The 25,679-nt window shown below is 41.2% G+C and overlaps 1 protein-coding gene and 1 pseudogene across 3 annotated transcripts in view; one reads left to right on the top strand and one right to left on the bottom strand.

The window, feature by feature from the left end:
* Nucleotides 1-310: 310 nt before the first annotated feature.
* Nucleotides 311-25,679, bottom strand: part of sema4f (sema domain, immunoglobulin domain (Ig), transmembrane domain (TM) and short cytoplasmic domain, (semaphorin) 4F) — an 85,091-nt gene continuing 59,722 nt past the window's right edge. For all 3 annotated transcript variants that reach the window (XM_015974369.3, XM_054747423.2, XM_054747422.2), the window contains exons 2-15: nt 19,135-19,280; nt 18,314-18,373; nt 13,511-13,609; nt 12,370-12,481; nt 12,167-12,286; nt 11,927-12,075; nt 11,669-11,850; nt 11,437-11,578; nt 11,143-11,356; nt 3,078-3,187; nt 2,828-2,979; nt 2,188-2,243; nt 1,918-2,108; nt 311-1,840 (exon numbers count right to left, since the gene is read on the bottom strand). In XM_015974369.3, coding sequence (XP_015829855.3) covers nt 1,151-1,840; nt 1,918-2,108; nt 2,188-2,243; nt 2,828-2,979; nt 3,078-3,187; nt 11,143-11,356; nt 11,437-11,578; nt 11,669-11,850; nt 11,927-12,075; nt 12,167-12,286; nt 12,370-12,481; nt 13,511-13,609; nt 18,314-18,373; nt 19,135-19,280 — 2,423 coding nt within the window. In that variant the 3' untranslated portion in view covers nt 311-1,150. The remainder of the gene's footprint in view (nt 1,841-1,917; nt 2,109-2,187; nt 2,244-2,827; nt 2,980-3,077; nt 3,188-11,142; nt 11,357-11,436; nt 11,579-11,668; nt 11,851-11,926; nt 12,076-12,166; nt 12,287-12,369; nt 12,482-13,510; nt 13,610-18,313; nt 18,374-19,134; nt 19,281-25,679) is intronic.
* LOC139066306 (uncharacterized) lies at nt 3,697-5,009 on the top strand (annotated as a pseudogene).

Genomic DNA, 25,679 nt, shown 5'->3' with positions numbered 1-25,679 from the left:
TTTAGTTCACGACAGAAAAAGAGACAGCAGCAGAATCGAAGATGGCATTAAAAACCTCTAAATCAGGGACGGAGTCACCATGGGGAGTGCGTCTCGCTTGTTTTGTCAACTTCACCTACTGGTTACTAATATAATGCAGCGTTTTGATGCGTCACATTAATTTCAGGGGATGCGCACAAACAATGCTTCAAATCATTGATTCGAATGAGCACCACCTCACCCCCGCCACGTGGACCTCAAGGGATAAACCACCAATCCTGCTCAATGGTCAACTTTCCTCGTGGGGTCACCCATGAAGACAGTGGGAGGGTTAACGGTTCAATATTTTATTACAAAACATGGCAAAAACACTATATGTTGAAGTTGACCAACACACAAAATGAGGTGCAGGTGGTTTTGAGTTAGAAAAGGTCCATTCTCTCAGACTGAAACCATTTGAAAGACATTTGTCTTCTGTCCTGGTAACAATAATTCTAAAGACAAATCAAATGGACGATCCTTAATCTTTGAATTTCTACTGCAATGTGAAAAGGGACAGCCCGATCCTATTCCTGCTAAAGTGAAATCATGTTCCTTCAGTGTCTGATGACAACACCTCTCAATCTTCATGGTCCAGGACCGGAGCAGCAGAGCTGGACGGCCTGAGCTGTCCTTTGCTGGATGGAGGTCCAGATTTGCAAGACTAACAAGCATTGCAAACACCCGGATACAGAGAATGGTGCAGAGACAAAAGTACACTTTTCCTTTAGCAGATCCATCAGCTGAAGTGATGAGAGATGACAGAACAACAGAATATGGCTTTTCCACGTCTACACTGGTAGACATTTCATCTTTGATTTCATGTAACTTCAGAATAACACAACAACCTGCAGATGTTCTCCCACACATTTCTGTTCATATTTACATTTGATATTTACATCCCAAGCATTTATTTTTTGCTGTGGCTCACCTGAGACAAACAATAAGTGGTCCATAACTTACAGGTGTGTTTCTGTCGTGCACGGTTCTTAAACTCTCATAAACCTCTGTAAGCCCTCTTGGTGCCACAGCTCCCATACAGAAGCATTTGGCAGTACCTTCTTTAGCATTTATCCCAGTGGTTCTTAGTTTATTTGGATGCAGAAAAAATCTTCAAAAAGTCTCATTTCCTTCATATTGAGTTTTCTTCACACTTAGCCAGCGGAGCTGGGGATTTAAACATCGGGAAGCTGGCAAACTCCTCCTCAAGTCCTTTCATCCCATCTCTTAACCCATCTCCCAACCTCTCATCTAGCTCATCCCCCTCCCTCGACTCCCTCTCCGACATCACCCCCTCCCCCGTCCTCCCGTCCAATCTATTTGCTATTAATATTTCTGAGTTGAGCCTTAGCTCACTGCTAAGTGTGCTGCAATTGACATACAGAGCATGTCCATTGCTGGGCTTGCTGTTAATCACGTTATTGCTGTGGCTGTTACCATGGTGACCACCATTGTCCTGATTACTGAGGAGCGTCGTCGTCGTGGTTGAACTAGTGGTCCCGTTTGGTTTTTCCGTCATCCTGAAGGCGTCCGACATAAGGCTGGCACTGCTGGGGGACTGGGGAGTGGCTGAGGAGCCGAGCAATTCTCGCCCCTTTTCTGTCTCATGATGGCCCAGGTCCGTTCCAGCCCGTTTCCGGGTCAGAAAGAAGATGAGGAACCCTCCTAACAACAGGCCCATGAAGAAGAAAAGGATGTAGATGGCTAAGATGTGGCGGCCTACTCTTGGTGCCATCACTCCACCAACACTGGGGTCCTCCAGCATTAGTTGGTAGGCTGCTCGGCGACAGGGGGTGGGGTCTCTAATGCTTGGGCCCCCCTCCTGTTGGACACAGAAAAGAATACTTTTACTTGTAGTACAAATAAAAAGTAATAAGGACTTTCATCACGTGTCCATACTTGGCATGTGCAGACATATTTTCCAAGGCTATCCTCTGTGACGGTCACCTCCAAGTCAGAATGGTGTTGCCTGGTGTGTCTGTGTGGGGGGTACTCCCAGCTACAGGGACGGGGAGACAGCTGGACACATGGAAGCAGGACACGTAACCCCATGGTGACCCTCAGCTCCTGAATGGATGGATGGCAGCGGCCTGGAGGACAAGAGCTAAAACGCTCAATCTCCATCAATAAAAAATATCAACTATAAAAAAAACTTCTGGATTTACTCACCAGCATGGGTATTACATGTTCTTAAAGCCTGGTCCACGATGTCACCTGGACCAGGACTGAGATACAAAAAGAACTTTAAAGTTTTGTTCATTTTAATCCTTTTTTAAATTTTGTTTTTTGGTAAAAGTTAATTTCTGCTGTTTTTAATGTTTTTTTTCTTTATTAGGGCTTCGTTTATAAATAAAAAAGTCGAACATTGAAACACAAGAGATGTGTTTTTATAAGTCTGTTAAAAATGGATTTTGTTTGAATTTGATTTCTATTTAAAGCTTTGTTTGACTCTCATGTTAATGTATATGTCTTTACAGTCAAAGTTAAAGTCCCAAAGTCATCATCATCACTGGTGAAATTACATTTTCACATCTGACCATGGGGACCACCCCAATCTAAGCCCTTAAAGCTGAGTGTTAAGCACGGAGGCATTGGGTCCCATTTTGTCTTTGGTGTGACCCGACCAGTTTTGAACCCCGATCACCCAATCTCAGGGCAGGCACTCATACCAATAGGCCACTGGGTTGGTTTATAGCTATATAGATACTATTGAATTATACTATACACACACTTCACTGTATTTATTACAATAAATAAGTCTTTTTGTACGATTAAACATATTTTTTCTTCTACCTGTTATGATACTCACTCTGCTTGTGCTGCATGGCAAGTTTCGTCCTCTGTGCTCCACACACAGCCCAGTCCCCTGGCTCTGGCACAAACCTCACAGCTGGGATACAGGGAGCAGCCTTCAGCCGGGACTCCAGCCAAAGACAGAGGGCTTCCCACCAGAGCGCGGCCCTGGAAACACAGGAAACATTTTATAGAGTCATTATAGGAAGACATTGAACATGAGTAAATACACTGCTGTGTCTGAGGTGTGGAATCATGGACTTCACCTGATGTAGTATTATGTTGTTAACAGGCTCCTGTGAGGAGAAAAGCGGAATCTCTTGCAACAAAGTGGCATTCTGGTCCACTACTGCCACCTGGTGGAGCTCACCACGGTCTGCAACAAAAACACGTTTGAGTTCCATCCGTCCATTTCCTGTACCTGCTCATCCACGCAGGGCCGCGGGTGGCTGGTGCCTATTTCCAGCAATCTCCAGGCAAACAGGCAAGGTAGACCCTGGACAGGTTGGCAGTCAATCGCAGGGAAACCCAGAGACAAACAGGACAAACAACCACGCTCACATCTAAGAATGATTTAGAGAGACCAGTGAACTCCAGGTCAGGATTTGAACCCAGGACCTTCTTGCTACAAGGCAAGAGCGCAAGCCACTGCACTGTTCCAGGAGTTGTATTTATTTAAATTCCACCTCTCATTTCTTTAACTTTTGGAGCCATTATAAATATACCAAAATGTACTTGAATAATAATCCCCCATGCAACCTTTTTGTTATTGGGCATTAAAAACTTCTAAAGTTACTTTTCAGTCCTCATTATTGAACATTACGTTAGGAATGACTTGTGCTGCTTTATTAAGCTGCTTAACTCAGATAAATATATTTATGCAAAATGAAGAGTCTGTTGGATTATCTCAGTAGGGTGTGCCATATATATATATATATATTTTTTTTTTAACGAACTTAAAAATTTTAATGGGATTTAATGAGTCGGATTTTTCACAATATACTTTATATTCAGTTGGTGTCACGTGACATGTTGTTGCTTCACCAGCACATCTCAGAGCAAAGCTCCAAATCTAAGGCTCGGATGTCTGGAAGGGCTCGCTTGTCTCTGTCCCACACTGTCCTCCTGTCTCTGTCCTTGCTCTCTGAACAGATCAGCTACTGCTGTGTGTCCAAACGCTTCCAGCTGGAAAAGGGAAACATCCACAGGATCATCTTCTCCTTCTGTGAGTGGATCAACATGCAGCAGGAGCAGAAGATCAGATGGCCAGTTGGTGGGTTGGCTGGGGATTTTGTTTTCTTGTCAATGCAAAACCAGATTATTATTGTAACCTCTTTTTTTCCTGTTTTCCAGACAGAGAGGCTTTGTTGGCACTTTTTCCATTTTCCAGTCAGCTTGGAATATATGAGCTAAAGGAAGATCAAGGTGTACCTCAGATACTGGGAGTGCTGGGACACACATGGATTCCTATCTGTCTACCTGCAGGGAAACCTGACACTGAGAGTGAAGCACCTGTGGAGAAGAAAACAAAGAAGGAGGCTCATCCTAACTTCTGGTTAAACCTGGAACTGGTCTGCAGTCGTAGATGTCAGTTCCTGCACTGTAGAATCAGTAAAAGCTCAGATCTAGATAGAGGCAGGATTCTGGGAGATAGACTCAAACAGCATCCTGATCTTGTACCTTCAGGCTTCTGTATTGTGGCCAGAGCTGATTACCCACTCACTGAACAGATTTTAATCCCATATAAGAGAGGTTGTGGCCCAAAGGAACTTTTTAACAACTTTGGAAGAGCACTGTCAGATTTTGGATTGGTCTGCCGCCAGCCTGAAAGCCAGATTCAAACGTCTTATGTATCTGGATATAGGAACTACGAGCGAGCCAGAGCTGTTGTTCTGACAGAGTGTGTGTTACACAATGTGTTTGTGAACTTGGGTCAAGTGATTGAAGAAGGGTCTGACAAAGAGAACGCTGTGATTAAAGAGGAGGATGGGGAGGACGATGGCGATGGCATACGTAGACGGGATACTGTTGCAGGTCTGATGCTGAACAGTTGTGATTTTCTATCTGTGAGCAGAACTGAGCAAGAATAAAGATTTGTGTTAACGCTTGAGTCTGGTTTTATCAGTGTGTGACACTCGCCATAAAACAATCTAAAAATGTTGTTACTTGTACTGGTTACAATACAGTGTTGGTGCGTGTTGATGAGGTGTATTTGTGGCTGTGGTGAGTGGGCAGTGCAGGCATCGTCTGGCCTATGCTAGCTGATGCCACCACACCACCCCTCTTCCCCCCACAGCCCTCTGTGTCTTAAGTGCAGATTAAAATTGGAAGTGGGAACAGGCACCTGGGATGAGGCTGAGAGATCTCCTTGTGTGTGTTTGTGTGGAATGTCATTGGTGGAAGTTTTTAATGTGCAAATAAAATTGGGGGTGTGTGTGTGTGGGGGGGGGGGGGGGGGGGGGGGGAGGCTGCCACAGGAGTGCGGAAATGGGGCCCATACCCGCACCCCCTGACTTGTCCACCCCCCAAAGTCCTATGTGCATGTTTGTGTGATGATGTGAGGGAGCAGTAGGAGAAAAATGTGTGGGGATGGGGAGGAATGGCTGGTTGGCCTAAGCCCTCCAGGGAGCCAGCTCCCCCACTGGCCCCAATAGGCACCTCCATTGTCAAAATGCCACCCAGGGCATGGAGACCCCAGTCCATCTTGCCAGGGCCCAAAGCAGCAGCATTGCAGAGCTCCACGGACTTCGAGGGAACCAACGCACCCCCACCCCAGCAGAATATCTGCTCCCATCCCTGCATTTGCACAGCTTCCAGAATACATACGACATAGGACATCCAGGTACAGTTGGGTCCTCCCCCTCCTGGACATCCCCCTCCCCCTTGATGGACAGCAGAGGAGTCAAGGTCTACCCGAGGCCCCTGAGCCCAGATCAGGCACTGCCGCATGTTCCCACCTTCTTCCCGGCAGCATACGTCAGGACCTGACCCCGAAGGTCCTGCCCAGATCCCCACACGGGGCCGACCAACCCCACACCCTGAGCCCCCAGGCCCCCACCTAGACCAATGAAGGGCCATTGCAGCCGCCAGGCAGCAACCCATGGCCACCGCCAAGACCCCCAAGGGGCCCCACTCACAACCGCCAGTAGTCCACCCCCCGAGGCAACCTAAGCACCTCCAGAAGGGGGCAGCAGCCCCAGACACCCCCAGTGAACCAACCCTCAGAGAACGTCTGGATACTCCAAACTCAAATCCTCCACCCACATCACCTCGCAGGACAATATCAATGACCACCCATCATTGCTATGTGATGGAACCGATCAAAGGAGCCCAAAGAGAGTGACTTGAAGTGGAAGCAGAGGCTGTATCAAGTGTAATATGATCTAACAAAATATTTCTATACTGGTTAATGCAAAGAGTATCTCTATTTTTCCAATTCATGAGGATAGTTTTCTTAGCGATGCATATGGCAGTCAGAACCACGTGAACCAAAGATGTTTCAATTGGGACATCATCCAGGTTTCCCAGCAAACAAAGAGAGGGAGAAGTTGGGATGACATTTCAGACACTTTGACAGGTCTTCACATACTATACACCAAAATTGCTGGACAAGTGGACAGGACCACAGTGCGTGAATGTAATTGTCAGGAATGTTGTTTGTGCAGTGTGTACACGTGTCAAACGACACAAACCCCATCTTGAACATCCGATAACCTGTATAGTGTACTCTGTGTAGGATTTTGTACTGAATTAATTGTGAATTGGGGTGTCTGATCATTTAAAAAGTTTTAAACAAGTTTGGGACCAGAAGTTCTAGTCATAGCTGACTGATAAATCCACCTCCCATTTTTCAATAGGGATTGCTATTCTATCGTCTATTTTGGACAGTGTCTCATCAACTTTAGACAGTAGTTTGGGGGGGTTGAGATTATAGGAGTCTAATAACCTTGGTGGTGTTTTTAATTCTACTTTATTGAGATTAATTTTTTTTAACTACATATTTAATTTGGTGATATTCTAACGAGCTATTCTTATCTATTCCAAATTGGGAGACTATTCTGTTAAATGGGATGAAGTCTAATCCTTCATATATGTGTTCCAGGTATAGGATTCCTTTACTTTTCCAGTCCGGAGGGTTCGTCATTTTGTTATTTTGCAAAATATCAGGATTGTTCAAGATAGGTGTGTGTCTGCATGGTATTAGTGAAGACTCTGTCAATTTTAGATACTCCCACCATGCTGCCAGAGAGGTGCTGATATTAATACTTTTGAAGCCTTCACGTTTGCTTATGCTTGAGCTAATAAATGGTAAGTCTCAAAGCTCTATCGTATGGCAAAGTGTCTGTTCCATATCTAACCAGGACTCATCTAGTGGGTTATCTTGCAACCATCTTAGTATATATTGCAGCCTGTTGGCTAAGAAATAATGACAAAAGTTGGGTAGATCCAGTCCTCCTCTTTGGTCTTCTGAAGTGTTTTTAAGCTAATTCGTGGAGGTTTATCTAGCCAAAGGAATTTTGTGATTGAGGAGTCCAGAGATCTAAACTAGTCAGCTGGTGGCTTGTTTGGGATCATTGGGAATAAGTAATTTATTCTGGGTAAGACCATCATTTTAACTGTAGCAACCCTCCCCATGAGTGATACTGGTAAGGATTTCCATCTTGCAAGATCATCTTCCACCTTCTTTAAAAGTGGGATGTAGTTTAGTTTGGTTAGATCTGCCAACTTCGGACAGACATTAATTCCTAGGTATGTGATATTCCCTGACTCCAATTGTGTATTAAGTAAATTGACAAAAGAGAAATTAATTGGTAGAACTGTGGATTTTAACTAGTTTATTGAGTAATCTGAAACTCTTGAAAAAGAGTATCAGTTCTACTGAATGGGAAAGAGAGGATTGAGAATTCTGGAGAAAGAGTAAAACATCATCTGTATAAAGACTGATCTTATGTTCTATTTTCTTACACTGTATGCCTTTAATATCTGTTGTTTGCCTAATTGCTGCTGCTAGTGGTTCGATAAAGATAGCAAAAAGTGAGGGGGAGAGTGGGCATCCCTGCATGGTCCCCCTCTGAAGACAGAAGCTAGCTGATATTTGGTCATTTGTCCTGACACGTGCTGTTGGTGAATTGTATAATGTTTGTAGCCAGTTTATGAAGAAGTTCCCAAAACCAAATTTATGTAAAATTGCTAATAAGAACTTCCAGTTAACTCTATTAAAGGCCTTTTCTGCATCTACGGATAATATACTAGTTTATATGTTTCTACTGCAAGAGAAATCTAACAAATTAAGTAATCTACGTGAGTTTGTGGATGACTGTCTACCCTTAATGAAACCAGTTTGGTCAGAGTGTATTATAAAGGGGGTTACCGTCTCTTTATTTTGAGATCAACATTAATAAGAGAAATTGGGCGATAGCTGGTAGGAAATACAGGGTCTTTGCCTGGTTTTAATAAAAGACTAATATTGGCTGAATTCATGTTTGGCTGAAATCTGCCAACCTTCGATTTCCCTCACCATTCTGAAGAATGTTGAAGCCAGAATGATCCAGAATTCTTTGTAGAACTCTTCTGGGAACCTGTATGGACCTGGAACTTTCCTATTAGGCATGGATTTAAGGGCTTCCTGGAGCTCAGCTGATGTTAGTGGTGAATCCAGGACTGTAGCTTGGCTGTCTGATAATTTAGGAAGTGTTATCATGTCAAGGAACTTATCTGTGGTGAGTACAAGTTTGGTAAAAGTCTCTGAAAGTGTTGTTTATTCTTTCAGGATCATAAACTATATTCCCGGTTGAGTCTTTAACAGCAGATATGGTAGTTTTCTCCATTTATTCTTAACTGGTTAGCTAAAAATGTACCTGACTTATTACTATGTTCAAAGTTTTCTATTTGTAGTCTTTGTGCTAAAAATTGTGTCTTTTTGTCAATAATTCCATGAAGTTCTAATTTAGCTTTACATAATCTGCTCAGTAACTCTTCTTCTGTGGATGCCTCTAAAGACTTAATGATTTCTTCTAACTCCTGAATACATTTGTTTTCTGTTATTTTCTTATGTGATGAGAAAGAGATTATTTTACCTCTCATCACTGCCTTCCCTGCCTCTCAGAGAACAGTTGCTGATGTTCCAGGCAGGCCATTATGTTCTAAATATAAAGCCTACTCCTTTTTAAACAATTCTATAAAACCTTCATCTTTAAGCAGTGATGTATTAAACTTCCAGTTTTTGCTTGGTGGGATTGTCTTATGGTTTACCAGAGTTAAAGAAACCGGAGCATGGTCGCTGATAACTATGGGGTGTATCTCAAGTGTCTGAAATGTCAGCCAACAATCAGCTGCTGAGTAGAAAATAATCCAAACATGAATGAGAGTGATGGACATGTGAGAAAAACGTATACTCTCTATAGTTAGGATGAAGAGGTTGCCATGCATCACAAAGCCCATAATCACTCATGTACTGTTTAACTTTGTTAGTGGATTGCCAATTGCGCTGAGTCCCAGCTGTACTGAGCCTGTCTGTTAAAGTATCCATCCAAAATTTAAAATCGCCTCCAAGTATAAGTGGACAGTCCAAGTGTTTGGAAAGTACAGAGAAAAAATTATGAAAGAATGAAGGGTCATAAATATTTGGACAATATATGCTGATGATACATAAGCTTTGGTTCTGTACAGATATTTTTAGTATTATAAATCTACCCTCTGCATCTGAAACTGTGTCCAATACTGTGAAATTGATGTTTTTGTGTATTAAAATAGCTACACCTCTTTGCCTAGAGTTATAGCAGGCAAAGAATATGCTGGGAAACTCAGATTTTTTAAGTTCATCTGCAGATGTGGCAGATTTATGGGTCTCGTAGCAATATTACGTCTGCTTGCACTCTTTTTAACTGATCAAAAATGTTTAATCTCCTCTCTGGAGCCAGCTCCATGTACGTTCCATGAGACAAACCTTAGTGCACCCATAAATGTGTGTGAGTAGCTATAATATGACGCCTTCATGTATAGAGATAAAATAAGTAATTAAACACATACATTAATCTGATAGTAAATAATAGAGAGTAAATAATAAGGGTATCATTATAATCATTATTATCATTTGCAATATTAATAATAAATAATAGTAGCAATAATAAAAATAATGATCATATTTTTACAATATTAATATAAAGATATCAATGCTGATAATGATAAAGTATAAATAACAATAATAATAATAATAATAATAATAATAATAATAAGACAAGCCCAACAGTGTTTTGATTGTGGATGCGATTGTGCAATGAAATGCCTTAGGCTACTTATCGTGTACACTCTATATGTGTGTGTGCGTGCGTGCGTGTAAGTTGTGTGCGTGTTGCTGCAGTGTAGAAAACAAAAAGCTAATTGTGCCATTTTATAACACATCCGATCCAATTTCGAGTCCCAAACCGATAATTAGCCTTTACCATTGAAAATTATTAAGCTAAAATATATATTTTGCAAGTAACTCAAGTTAAAGTTTTTAAACTAATTTCATTAATAAGCTGCACCTGAGGAATCACGCACCTCCTGGTGGTTCCACGGGTTCAGTTCTGGGTCCTCGGCTTTGGAGCGAACTACCAGTAGAACTAAAACAGTCCACATCGCTGCCCATTTTTACAGCTGGGCTGAAGGTTTATCTTAGGTCTAGTTCTTGGCTTTTGTACTCGTTTTAATTTTCTGATCACTTTTGTTATGGCTTTTAAAATCTTTTAATGCATTTTAAATGTTGTATTTCTGCATTTTACTATATAGCTGTTTTATTGTGTTTTAGTTGTTCGAGACATCCCAAGTATGTAAACGTGTTACTGGCATTATGCTGGTACACAATACCGCCAATGCAATACTCAGTATGTGTTCAATACCTGAGCAATATCAGATTTACATTTTATGTCTGTCTCTCTTTTCTTTTTATTTGTGGTTTTTAGTGATCAAAGGTTACGACAATAGCTCACTGCCTATGTGCATAAGCATGTACCTTTGTTATTTTTCTTAAAATGATTATCTTAAGTGTTGGTGCTACTGTAACATGTCCCCATTGTGGGAACAATAAAGTCTATTCTACTCTATTCTATAATAGTAATAAAGAAATTAAATTTGTCCTTGCCACCTGTAGATCCTCCAGTAGATGGCAGTAAACATGTATAGGACGGGCTACGGCAGGTTTACGATACTCCATATGGATCCATTAAGGTAAAAAAGCTGTCTATAAGAGAAGTACTTCATAGAACTTTCAGAAACTCAACATTTTTAAAAATAATATTAAATTTCTATTCTCCTTTTGCCATCTTCTTTAATGAATTCTTCACTCCTCACCAGTTCCAAGATGGAGAACTGCTTTTCTCTGATTCCCTCCATTTCCTGTCAGCATTACAGCCAGCTTGGTGTATCGGAGTCCCTTCCGGACCAGCAAGGGGGCTGCAGTGACACTGTTCTCCATCAGAGGGTGGTCCCTCACAAATGTCAGCACCTTGTCAGGCAGCTTCAAGGAGGACTCAAATCCTTCATCCTTCAATGCTCTGGTCAAACACTAAAAGGGAAAATAGGAGTTATTTTTCATTTATGAAAAACATAAAAAGAAACAGTTCATTTGGTGGTATAGTTTAATACCTGGCCAGGTCTCGGTGTGGGAACAGGTTCAGGATTAATCCAGTTCTCACAGGTCTTCTTCAGTTCTCTAAAGGGGCCGTTCATCACTTTGCTGATTTCAGAGAGACTGAAAACACACACGGCCGACAAGTCTTCAGGCTCCCTGATCAAAAACAACAACAGCAAAAAAAACAAATCGAGTTTTGAAATTATTTTACTTTCTTTGATTTCTCCTGAACTGTGCTCAGCTCACCACTGAGAGGTGAAGAGCCCGTAGAAGTGTGTGCTGCTGGGATCGCCTGGAGTGTGTTGAATGGTGAAAACATCAGTGAGGATGTTGTAGCGCTGACTGCTAGGTTTGTCCTCACACACCAACTGGGCCTTCAGAAAAGTGGTCCAACGGCGCTGCAACGTCTTCATCCCGCCTACGTCGGACTACAAACACAAGTCCTACATGAGTTTGGTCCAGTCAAGGAAACGTACTAAACCAGGGATCAAAGCGATGGTCTACCTTGCAGACTCGTGCAACTCTTGGAACTTTGATGTACATATCATACTCTTTGGCCATCTCAGTGAAGAAGAAGTAGATCTTGTCATCGTCTCCTGTTGGGTTGTTGTCTGGAGGCTGCTCTATGAAGGCAGAGCTGACAAACTTTGGGTCTGAATGAAAGCAAACAAAAAGCTTGCTACCTGTAGGAAGGTGTGACAATAACAGAAAATGTTTCATCAAGTTGGAACCCGAGTATCTCACCATTGAGCCAGTTGATGGATTGTTCAGTTCGGATGCGCTCCTGCTCAGGTCCCATCGCCCGGGAAATGTCAAAGAGCGTTCCCAGGAAGTTACTGGTGGCGGCCGTGTAGAGAACGCCGTCTGGATGAGAGAGGAAGGCAGTTCATCAATTAACACGCTGAAAAAGAGTTAATGGGACAGTTAAACCACCCAGGTGAACTTACCTGCCATAACTGCTGTGTGATGCTGACTGGGCTCAAAGGGGCATTTGCCCTTCCCCGTCTCCATTTTTACCCCTCCATTTTCAAGTTTCTCTAAACTGAAGGAAGGTATGTTCTGTAGGACAGCAGAGGATAAGAAAGGTACAGCTCAGAGCTAAAACATATAGGCGACTGTATTCCTTTGGAGGACACTAGATCTCACACTGACCTTCATCTAGGCAAGCCTTTAGTTTGACCCTTTTATGAGGTCTTTAGGGAAGTGTTGCTTAAAGTGTCAAAACAATCAACCCTTATTTTTCTCTATTGAGCCTAAACTCTTCATGATGTGAAACATAAAAAAAATAAAAAAGATACAAACCTTAGTAGACATCTTGACCTTTCCTGATCTGATCCCAAATATTTCAGGGGGTGTTTCTCAGGTATGGAAATGCTAAGCTCTCAATCTCTATTGTTGTCCTACTCTTTATGGGATTACATCAGGTGTGATGTAAAAACCTCCTATTGGGTAATAGGGAGGGGGCGGGGCATAAAATGTATTGCAGCCAGCCACTGGGGGGGGGGGAATAGAACTTCTTTCATCAGGGGCTGCACCATGAAAATGCTGTTGTTGCCTTGAAAATCTCAAAAGGTAGTTTCTTTTTAAAATCTGGCTAATTCGATGCAAAATATTTTGCCTTAAAATGAATATGAAGTCAGATTAACAGAGAAATATGAGCTCTTCCTGCAGATTTTTTCCCAGTTTAATTGGGTTGGAACACAGCAAAGAGCGACCTTCTCAACCACCATTTTTACATGAATACATAAACACAATTTATACGGCCATTTATACACATTTTATTTTAATACACCTGTTTGCAGGAATAACTAGAAAAAACTATAATCCATGTAAAAAATATACACAGATTAATTTTAATTTACTTTATGTCTTCAGGTTTGTGCTGTAAGAAATAGGACATTATTGGCAGATGTTTAAATGAATCAGAAGTATTTAAAAAAAGTAATATTGTATTCAGTGAACTTTTCAAGTAGTCATAAAGATAGATGCTGATTAATATGCAAGTGACCTAAAGGAGCCTATATTTGCTGTTCGCCTATGACAATTAATCACACCAATTAGTAAACAAAAATAAAATAAAACACTAACCAGGAATGCACACTGGGGGTCGAAAGCATAGGTGCCACACACATAGATTTGATCATTTCCCAGGAATTCCAGCAGGCGGATGTAGTTTTTGCAGTCCACCTGTAGGGGGAGACAAAGTTGCAGAAATAAAGTTGAAGCAAGAGGAGGTTCTACTTCCTATTTCAATTTTAAAATTTGGGAAGTAAATTTTTTTTTCTGTGTTTCAGTTTTATGCACTGTTTGGTGATTATTAATAGTTGACTAATATGATTCTTAATAAACTATGAAGTAGTCAAACAGTAATTTAAAAAGGTGGATTTCTTTTGATCTCTCACAAAGTCTGTTTCAATTTAATTCAAAAATGTTGATGTTTATTTTTAAAGTTTGAATAAAAATGTGTTAGATTTCCTTTATGAACCACATGAGGATCTAAGAAAAGGAGACAAGTCACCAATGACTCTCACTGGAAATTTGACCCCCCCCCCCCCCCCCCCCCCACGTGACACTTGAGATCCCCACAGCTAACCAACAGACAGCGGTCGTATTCACTACTACCCTCAGACATGAAGCATGAGAGTATTCTGTACACATTTGGTAATATTTTCCCTCTCTTCTCTTTAAGCTAGATGAAAAACCACCACCTCACCCTCCCGCTTTCCCCATGAAACTATGATGCAGGTGATTTATCTTTAACCTTGTGTGTGTTTAGCATCGCCTGGTTTTCCTGGATGAGCTCCAGATCTGACTCACCACCTCCCCAAAGAACCGATGCACTCTCATAGCCAGATCCTGTCACCTGCACCAGCCCCCCACCCCCTACCAGCACCTCTCCTTACTGCCTCACTGGTACCACTGTTTGGGATTCACAGCAAGCAGTGGGATCAGCTTAGGATTAGACTCCATTTCTCTTATGAAAATCACCAAAGTCTTATTCTTCTGAGACACAGCAGAGAGTAGTCTAACAGGTTTAATTTATTATTTCTGATTGAATTAAATTCTATAATGACCTCAAATCCTACTGGATCTTAATGTTCTCCTCAAATTAAAACTCATTTCTGTACAAACAAAGATTATTAATGACACCAATGATCATTATTTTAACTGTTAACTTGTTTGTGTTGGTATTGAGCCAAACCTGTCCTGTTTTGTCCCTAAAGTCTACATTACTGTATTTTAGACAAATTCTTTGTACATGCAGCATTATCTGAATCTTAGTACTGGACAAGTGGAAAATACATTTTCCTGACATGCCTGCCCTCTTTTTATGGAAGCAATAGTTTGAATTGGTGGCATGAACAGCAATTAATCCAGCAATCCCGTGTCGGTACCAGATCTGCTCGGGTGCCAGATCGGCTTGGGAACCTGCGCCCGCCGATGACGTCACACTACATGATTGGCTGAAGGCAGGACATTCTAAAGTTACGATACCACATTCGTAAAAGTAACGTTAGCATGTTGACACTGAAGATTTTGATTGTCCAAACAAATTTGCGGTTGAAGTCCTGTAGTCCAAAAACAAACATTTTTGGAGAAAATATGTAATATTGCCATAGAAAACTGATTTTGATTAACTGGGGCAAAAAAAAACTGTGAATAAATAGCAAGCAACATTTTTAATGAATGAATGGATTTATTTACGTGAGAACTCACGAAATATACAGAGGAATCCCAAATATATACAAACGGACATGGCTGCTAATTATGTAAATTCATGTTTAAAAATTCACGTTAAAGACCTGTTGTGCTTTTTAACAATCCGATGTTGGTTTTATGTAGTTTAACATTCTTAACAAAAAAACGAAGACAATATGGTGTTTTATTGCCAAATTACAGTTATAAAGAAAAAATGTGGGTCGTAAGACACAAAAATGTATAAAAAAGACTGCTAAACTCTTTCCAAAACGTATGTGTAAAAGCTTCATCTGTTCTGTGATATAAAGTAGGAAATATTTTAATTATTTTTGTGCTAAGCCCATTCCCCATCCCGTAGCGCATTATCCAAGAGTGTTACACATCTGCATACTCATGTGAATCAGATGTGTGTGTGTATATATATATTATATATATATACACACACATATATGCGTGTGTGTGTGTATATATATATATATATATATATATATATATATATATATATATATATTATATATATATACACACACATATATGCGTGTGTGTGTGTGTGTATATATATATATATATATATATATATATACATATATATATATACACACACACACACACACACACATATATGTGTGTGTATATATATATATTATAAATATACACACACATATATGCGTGTGTGTGTGTGTATATATATATATATATATATATATATATACACACACACATATATATATATATATATATGCGTGTGTGTATGTATGAGTAAACAGCTTAATGTGATAATAATGGGTTTTAGCTCTGTTGGCTAACTAGAGCTATGCGTTCACGAACAATAGTCAGAATTACGGAAGTAGAGAAGGGTGTTATACATTTTCCCACCTCTAGATGGTGCCATCTGAGAATAACATTCTCACTTTAAGCCCTAAAAACATCTCAAAGTTTTGTGATATCCTTATTTTTACTAAAGATTCTTGCTCCCCTGGCCTCATGCTGTCTGTCCCAGAGACAGCTGAACACACAGACACACAGGCGGTGTTTTGTTAGGTCTACAGTCTTTTGCTCCTTCACGTCCTTCCTTCAGTGTTATTATTCCCTCTGATTTAGACCTAATCTTTTAATCAGTGTTTTCACAGAAGAACCAAAGTCAAGCCTTCATTTTACTGCCTTTAGAAGTCAGTCGACTCCACAGTTCTTCATTCAGTAAAAAATATATATCTGTGTTGATAATGCGCCTGAACTATACGTATGTTAAAATGGACCTTCTGCACATAGTTTGAGATGTTTCTGCTGTTTTAAACCAGCTCAGCAACTAGAGACTGACGCTTGTTCACTCGTCACATGAGATGTGCTGCTTCACTGTACAGTACGCTCTATTTAATCACTTTCCATAGACAGTTACAGGACATCTACGTCTTCATATACAGACCGTCTCACACTCACACCCCTGATGAGGGTTGGCTTTATTCCCAGAGCGTTCCTTCCGATACCCAACAGCTCTCACAAGCAAAAGAAAGATATTGGTGAATTAGATTCCAGATTGTTTCATAGCAACACATCTTGTTTAAGGAATTGTATTTATTTTTACCTCCATAAAGAAGTTGAGACTCCTGCTAGAGAATTACTTTGAGTTTTGAATCTCAGTTAATTCAGTAAAAAGGCAATTGGTCAATTGTATTTACTTGAAGATATTTACTTTTGATTGAAGGAGGTGTACCAATTCAAACAGAATGTGGAGAACAAGCATGGTAAAGTATAAGAGTTTCATCAATGCCAACTAGAATAATCTAATAAGTAAGTTTATAGTAAGAAAACATCGATATTGCAATATATTGCAATATTCTTCCTGCAATATTATATCAATATTCAACAGCCGTGTACCAAATTTTTGGAAGAATTTACATGCAAACATTAGTGTGTATTTTTTCTTTTGGTGCAATTCAAACGCCGACCACTGGTTGGCAGCAGTGTGCAATCCCCCCCCCCCCCCCCCCCCCACCACCACCACCACCACTGAAATGTAAATTGCTCTATTATGGTTCAGATACCTCATTTTAAACATGGTACGTATCAGTTAAGACTGTTTATTGAATTTTCCTACAATAAATTCAGTCTAAGAAATCACTAATATTGTCTATCTGAATGTATCGCAATATGTCATGATGTATCATATAGTCTCCCCTGTATCGTAATACATAATGTATCGCCAGAATTTCACCAATACACATCCCTAGAATAAATCTCTACAGTTATTTTTTTTTACTCCTTAGAATTTGTCCCAAAAATTGGTAGAAAACTCTAAATAAAAATTTAAAAAATTAATGATTTAAGTAAAAAATAATCCTGGAGAGACACAGTTCATCATTCTAGAAATGTAAATGTGTAAATAGTACCTGGGCCACACTTTGGACATACCTGCTCTAGAGGGTCTCTGTTGTCTCAATATACCTGAGGGATGTTTCACATGCCCAAAAGTGTGAATTGCTCACAGGACAGTTTTTAACGTACATACTTTATATTCCGTATATCAGCGATCTTCAACTCCCTTACCTAAGGGCCGGTATCCAGTATTTTTACAGTTTTCTCTGCTTTAACACACCTGATTTTAGTCAGCAGGGGATTAACAGGCATCTGCAGAGCTTGATGAGCTTCTGGACAGTAGAATCAGGTGTGTTGATTAGAGAAACAACTAAAACATGCTGGATACTGGCTCTAGGGGAGGGAGTTTTGGATCACTGCTGTGTAGAGCTTTAAAACACCACCAGACTAAGAAGAAAAAGTTGCTCCTAGCCAATAATGTTGGGTAGCTTTTGTTCAAGTTACTCTGTTTCCATACTAATTGTAATGTTTGGAAGTTTACCCCAAAACATCATGTCAGAAAAAGATTTGGATTGATAAACCTCAGAAGTTAATCAGAACTACTTCTAGTTGTGCAGTTCCTGATTCACAATAAACTAAGGCTTGACTAATTCCTAGATAGGCACATGCAGGATTTGATTGCTGCATAATTTTAATGGTTCATACAGGACCTTCCTGGATGGCAGAAGAATTACGATGAGACAACAAAACCGTAACCAAAATGAGTCACTGGAAATCATGCTCTGAGCTTGTGGTGGTTATTATGTCTCTTTGCTGTGATCTTAGTGTGTTATAAATCACTGAGATCAGGGCTGAAAGAGACAGGAAAAAAAGGCTCACCTCTGTCTTTCCCTTCCCCACACAGGACTTCCTCTTGTCCTCCGGGACATCCCAAACAATCTGCAAGATAAGAATGGAGACAGAACATGTCCATAATCAGTGCTACTTGTATTAGTTAAGCTTTCTGTCCTTTATGCAATCTGAAATGTTCTCTTCGTGATAATTTAATGAAGACATCAACAGCTGTGTTGTTACTAGTAAACATTATAATTAAGGATATTCATAATAACAACGGCGTGAGATGTCTCAGGATTCCTAAAAACCTACAGTGGTCTTTTTAACATTCATCAGGCAGACTGGATGTGTGTTCCAGATATCTAGACTTCCATTGTAGTAGAAACGAACATTCCAGATATCCATTAGAACTTCCTACTGGATGAACTTTTCATTTATCTGAAGTCTTCATTCTAGATATCATTCAGTTCTCTTCACATTATGAATGTTATACAATTAACTGTGTTATAGAACATAAAAATAACATCACAGTTACTTTGCTAGGTAACTAATTACTTTTGTAATAAGTTACTAACTCAATTACGTTTTGGAAAAAGTCATTTGTAACTTTAACTAATTACTTTTTTAACGTAAGAGGCCCAACACTGGTTACACCTCCTAGAAATGTGAGCTCTGTTGGTTGGCCGTGAAGAATGAGCAGCAAACGCTTCTTTGAAAGGTTCTAGAGATGATTTGAAAACCTAATTTAGTCACATTTCTTTTTGTACCATCTGATTGTATTTAGGTGATATTCACATAAATGTTTTTCTTATTCCATTCGTAGCTCCAAACACACGGATATTTACACATGTACACAGGTGTGTCACCTTTTTTGGTGGTTTGCTCATGTTGTTGGTGTCTACAGCTAGTATGGCATCCCTGGCACCCAGGACAAGCATGCCTGATGATGGGTCCAGCAGGAAGGTGCTGAAGTTGGTCACATCCCCGAAGATCTCTGGACCAATAATGGTGTCTGCAAACCAGGAGAGAAAAAGATTCAACGTGAGTTTTAAAAGAAGCTGGAAAAAAAGGACTGAACAGGATAAGAGAGATGTAGAGTGAAGAGGGGTCATGTTTGGAGAGAGGAGCACTGGTCTTGTTTAATCCTGACCTTTAACATAACCAGAGCCACAGAACAACTCCTATAATCTCCAGACTCAGCACCTTTCCCTCTGCTTCAGTCATTTCTCCATCCTACACTCACTTCCACATCCCTCCTCACTCTGTGCTGTTTGTTTGGGATCATCCTTCTGGATTGTTTGCATCTGTTTTCCTGAATTGCACCTTTATTCAGAACCAAACTCGCTCCTAAGGGAGCGATAAAACTAAGCTGAGTAATGCATGATCACAATGTAAACAATAGACTACGCCGAGTGTAAAAACCAGCTATATTTATCTCCTCTGAAAACTGAATCAAATCCCCGAAGCTTCTGAATCCAGTTCCAGCTCTTGTTTGCTCTCCCGATCACTCTCCCTCCTACTCTTTCCTCTCAACAACAAAGCATGGTGTGTGTGTGTGTGTGTGTGTGTGTGTGTGTGTGTGTGTGTGTGTGTGTGTGTGTGTGTGTGTGTGCGTGCGTGCATGCATGTGCGTGTGTGTGTGTGTGTGTGTGTGTATGTGTGTGTGTGTGTGTGTGTGTGTGTGTGTGTGTGTGTCTTCCAACAGCTAAGAGGAAAAAAACAAAAAAATAAATAAAATGAAGAAAAAAAAGGCCAGCTGTGTGTTCAACATATTTGGAGTTCTTCTATGAGATCTTAAAGCCACCTGTGTGTGTTAGAGTGTGTGAGAATGAGAGGGTTTAGCGGCTTCTCTAATACAGTGCTGACCTTTTTAGGGGTTCATGAAGAAGTCCAGACATGCTAGACGACATGGGCTACATCCAAGTTTGTACACAGTGCAGATTTTTAAATCAGTTTAAAATCAAGTCAGCTTTCATCAATGAAAAGCCAAGAATGTCCTTGGAGGATTGGACGTTGCCCAGCTTAAACTAAAAGCAGCCTGAGTTGAGACTCGATGGAGTTGCAGCTGTTTCAGTCAAACCTGTAACCGATGTGCTCTTTCTTCATGCACTACTGCAACATTTCCCTTTACCCTGAACTGGGTTAACTCCAAACGTGAATCAGTTCTGTATCTTCTGTAAAACCTTTTGGCGTTTGTCGAGTTTCGTGAACTGCGGCGGCAATCTTGACTTGCATTTTACTCAAACAAACATGCAAAAACAGTATTGCCTCCTTTTGACTGAGATTTGATGACACTGAAAACACGAGCAACTGCTAAATACTTAACTCATTCACTGCCATTGACGACTAAAGTCGTCATTTGCATTTTTTTACTGTTTGAGCATCGGAACGAGCCCCCGTGCTGAGAGAACAAACATCTCAGCCCTGAAGCCGATTTTCATCCACATACGACACAGATCACATTATCAGGAAGCAACACATCCATGTGTTTGGAGATCGTTTTGGGCCGTTCCTGTAAAAAAAAGTGAGGCGCGAACCGGAAAAGCGTCTGCCGATCACAATTCGACAGCGGATTATGAAAGAACGGAAAACGCTCGAAACACGCGGACTCTTCCTGATGTAAGAAGTGAGTCTCCTATTTGTTTTGTCATCGACATCATGCTAGCACGCAACGTTCTGTGACTCTTAAAAAAACAGTGAAAACGGTGAGAAACGCTGGCAGCAAAGGCCGTTAGTGATCAGGAAACGGCTGGCAGTGAATGAGTTAAAAACTGATAAAACGGATAACATTGTAAAGGGCAGAAGTTAGTACTTGACCTTTGGGGGTGTGGTGATTGAAGACCAGCTGGTGCTTGTTCGGCATGATGAAGCCAAAAGTGATAAAGGGCGGCAGATTTGCAGAAAGAGGTGTGTGCGTGTGGTCGACCTGTCATTGTGGCACCCTGTTTTGGGGGGTGGCATCGCTCACAGTCAGTTAGGGCTGCCAGTGAGGAAGAAAGCTGAGTAGGGGGTGGTGTTCCAGCGCTAGGAGGGGAGGCTATTGCCTCCCTTAGGCAGCTAGGGTGGGAGTAGCTGGGTGTCGAGGCCACAACAACATCTGCCGCAGAGAGACCAGGCAGACGGATGCAGGTCGCAGGATCTACCCACCGTTCTCGGAAGTTAATCCCCGGGACGTTGGACTGCGTCGGATGCTCGGACCCCGGGGAGGGGGCCACAGTGACTGGGCCAGCTAAGTACCTGACTGTTTCATGGCCTGATTGTCTGGTTTAATCTGAATAGGGGAGGAGGGGAGGGAAGGGTGGATGGGCGAGAGAGTGCCAGTAGGGGCAGGAGCTGGGTTTTGTAGAGAGGAGTTTTATTGTGGATTTGTGCTACTAAAAATGTATTTTTGGTAACTGCTGCCTGCTCCTGTTATTGTAAGTTTCTGTCTGGAGGGCAAGAGATTCTGCCTGTGCTGCAGACGCTACTTTTCATTACAATATTTTCTAAGTATTTCATTGTTTATTTGGCTCATTAACAACATCTGTTTATTACCTCTCATAGAAGTCCAGATCCTCTGCAGGTTTTGAGTCAGAAGCTGAAATGTTTGGGAACCCCTGCTCTAAAGTACCAAGAATATGATATAAAACAGCAAGTCGCCCCCAAATCAACTTCTTTTTCTGATAAACTATATAAATGCATGTCTAATCATGCTGCAGACACATGTAGTTAATAGTTTTGCACTTTAGTGCATTTTAGTAAAAATTTAAATTTTCTGCCTAAAACTGTCAGTGTTGTGCCATCAGGTAAAAACTCTGCACTGCATTTGAATTTAAATCTGCCATTGCTATTCGCTAAGAGGTACCCTAGGACGTTAGCTGGTACCATATGATGTCACAGTGTCATTGTGAGCCTCTGTACATTTGTTAGCGGCAACGCCCTCTCTGTCTGCTGGGCAACAGCATTTGTTGCATTTTTCAAACAGGAAGTGGGAGTGGAGTAATACTTTGGTAGGGGGTGACTTGCTCTTTAATAACAAATACTATGGCCATCTTCTATCAAAACAGCTCTTGATAGTGAGCAGAAAAGTTTATTATTATTATTATTATTATTATTATTATTATTATTATTATTATGGAACAAATAACAGATGGGTGAAAGGAAGGAAGGGCTGAGGAAAGATGCAGAGTTGGCTGCAGTCCCAGTATTTTTCTACTGATGGTGCCAAATTCCAGTTAAGAGAATTTAGCTGCAAACCTTTTATTATGTGACATTATTTCTGTTATGATAAGGGGAAATTAGAGTCATTTTGTTTTCCTTTGGCCAGTAACAAAACTATTGATTATAGATCCAATTCATCCCTTTATTGCTTACAAATTGTAAAAAAGTTTTCTACATTTGCACATTTGTACATCCTTAATAAGAACAGTATTGCTCCTAAAAACCATGTTCACCTATTTGTCCAACACATGCAGTGCTCTTTAGTATAAATGATTGTGTTGTGAGTAGATCCCTGTGGGGAAACGCTCTGGTGCTCCCGTTTCAAAAAGTTACCCTGAGCAGATGGAAGCAGAACACGGCAGGATTTGGAGTCGTATTTCCTGATGTTTGGGCATCTTGCCTCTGATTGGATAACAAAAGCGTGACTCTACCACTGATTCTGCTATGCAATGCTGATGTTTTACAGTATCTCCACACACAACACAAGCCTGAAGGAATTCTGCTGTGGTGGAGTTGCTAATGCTAACGATTAGCTTCTGCTAGCTGAAATGTTTTCTGCTGTTTCCTGGACGCTAAACCAGCAACAGCCTTCCCCGTCACGATGGATGAATCCATTAATGCTCATTTTGAATGTGACGTAGATCCGTGTGGCGTTTTGTGAATCAAGCATTTCCCCGTTTATTTTCTATTAACGGCTAATGCAGGAATAGAAGACTATTTTCAGCCTGCGCGTGAAATTCAGAGTGACCAATGATATTAAAAAAGTACCGTATTTTCTGGACTATAAGCCGCTACTTTTTCCCACGCTTTGAACCATGCAGCTTCTAATGAGGTGCGGCTTTAGTCAACCAGAAAGGATGGATGCTGGAAAGTCTAATGAAGGAATGGTTAAAGGAGTGCTACGGAAAGCGCCCAGGAGGATTTTTTTTTCACAGCAAAACGGCGCTGCTTGTTTTTCCAGCTTCACCCCGGGATGATGACAGCAGCACGGAGAGCGACACTGACATGGCCACAGAAAAGGTATGTGACAAAGCTCTTCTCAGGCTGTTCAACTCTGACACTGAAGAAGATGACTTCAGTGGTTTCAGTGCGCAGGAGGACGATGAATAAACTAATCAATAACTTTTCTGTTTTGTTTGATACTGATCAGTTCAGTTACGTTCAGTTAAACTACGTTTTCAATTCAGTAGATATCTGCGGCTTTTAGCCCGGTGCGGCTTATATTGAGGTGCGCTCTACAGTCTGGAAATTACGGTAGTTTTAAAGAAACTATTTCTCAGATTAACTGGCCTTTAACTGTTCTTTTTCACAGATTAAAAGCTACAAACAATTCCTATTAACACAAAAACGGGTGGAGCAAAAGCCCATGTGGCCTTGCTAACCTGCATTGAAAGCACAAAGGAGGGACAGAAGAACACACACCCTGTATTATCCCGCCGGCCCAGCTGAGAATATAAAAGTACACCACAAGAAAGAACCTGCAATCAAAAGCTATTTTTGATCCGTGGATTAAAAGAAGACATAAGCCCCGGAAAATCTAGTGGAGTTCAGAGGAAGATGAGCTCTAGTGTAGCAGCTGTTGACTAAAACTAGCACAATCGTCCTTTGTACGCCACATCTGGGTATTTCTGATAAACAGCCCTCAGTGTTGACATGGTTTTCCACTTAGAGGCCATCTGTCTGTCTGCCTGTCTGTCTGTCTTTTCTGTGTTTGTAAAGAAAAAAAAGGAAAAAGATCCCATCACAGCGACATCTGCCTGTAACTCAATCAAGGGCCTTTTCTCTCCCCTCGCCTCCACCATCCAGTTAGTCTGTTTCCTGCAACATGAATGTCATCCCACGAAGGAGCCATCTGTTCAGCTAAAGGCCTCCAGGCTGTCACATCACAAGAGTGGCTCTCATATTTGCCCACAGACGGAGACACGTTTCCTGGAAACTCCGTCACAGCGAGGATGAAGATGTGGAGCGTTTAAATCCCAAATAACTGAATTAGTCTTCCTCACTCTGACATGCAAAACAAAGTTTTAAAAGGTGTGGAACACTGAAAAAACATCTTTAATGATTATTTCTGATTATAATGAGTCTCTGTGAGTTTTCTATGCAGGCTGAACATGAAAACTGTCTCCTACACCTATCTCCTGCATGCCCTCGCGACCCGACTCTGGACAAGTGGCTGAAAATGGATGGATGGATGGATGGATGGATGGATGGATGTCTACACCAGTATCAAAAAAACAAGTGTTGCCACAGAAGTAAAAAACATCATTTTTAATGTTCTAGTACACCTCAGCAGGGGAACAGCTTAAAGGTGACGTGGATCATAGAACCAATGGGCCACATGGTCAATCATTCTGGTGAAGATTTCATGCAAGGCCGTCGTCATACGTGGGTTAGTTTGTACTTATGTTTATGTGCAGAGCAATACGCCGTCATTCTTCGTCAATTACATGTTTTTTTACGGGGCGGGCGTTGGAAGGAGTCCCCACACCATGAGAATAAACATCACGTCTCTGAAGCTGATCTTCATCCGCGTACGTCACACGTCACATGACCAGGAAGCAGAAATCCATGAATTAGGAGATCGTTTGGGCCGCTGCTGTGAAAAAAGCAAGGCGCGAACCAGAAAAGCTTCTACAGCTCACACTTCGACTACAGATTATGAATTAGCAGATACCGCTAGAAACACGCAGATTCTTCCTGATGTAAGAAGCAAGTCTACTCTTTGCTTTGGTAGTTTTGGCGTTTTGTGAACCTTCAAAAAACAGTAAAAACACTCAAAAATGCTGGCAGTGAATTTATTGAAATAGAAGCAAAAACACGGGTGTTGAGAAAAATTTGCATTAACTTTGACAATGTAGGCACAATTAGTCAAAAACAACATAATTCATCATGAGCCCCCACGCCTTTGTGTTCTGGTATCAGTGATGGCCTCAGTGAACTTTGGTCTAACGTCACTATTTGTGTTCTGGTAACGTCTGATTTACAAATGCTGCACTGCACCAGCCTACACCTCCTTATTGTTGTCGGATCTACGGCACCCGTACGCAGCAACGTAGACATGAGGGTTAGTGACACAGGCCAAAGGCTAGGTCTGTAGCCATGTCCTTGTGCACTGGTCCCCACTGTCTGTGTAGGACACACACACACACACACACACACACACACACACACACACACACGCGCGCACACATTCCAACATGATGCCACCACC

Source organism: Nothobranchius furzeri, chromosome 2 (genome assembly GCF_043380555.1).
Source record: "Nothobranchius furzeri strain GRZ-AD chromosome 2, NfurGRZ-RIMD1, whole genome shotgun sequence".
NCBI classification, from domain to species: domain Eukaryota; kingdom Metazoa; phylum Chordata; class Actinopteri; order Cyprinodontiformes; family Nothobranchiidae; genus Nothobranchius; species Nothobranchius furzeri.
Note: the sequence above shows the minus strand (reverse complement) of the source record. Positions and strands in the feature narration are given on the sequence as shown.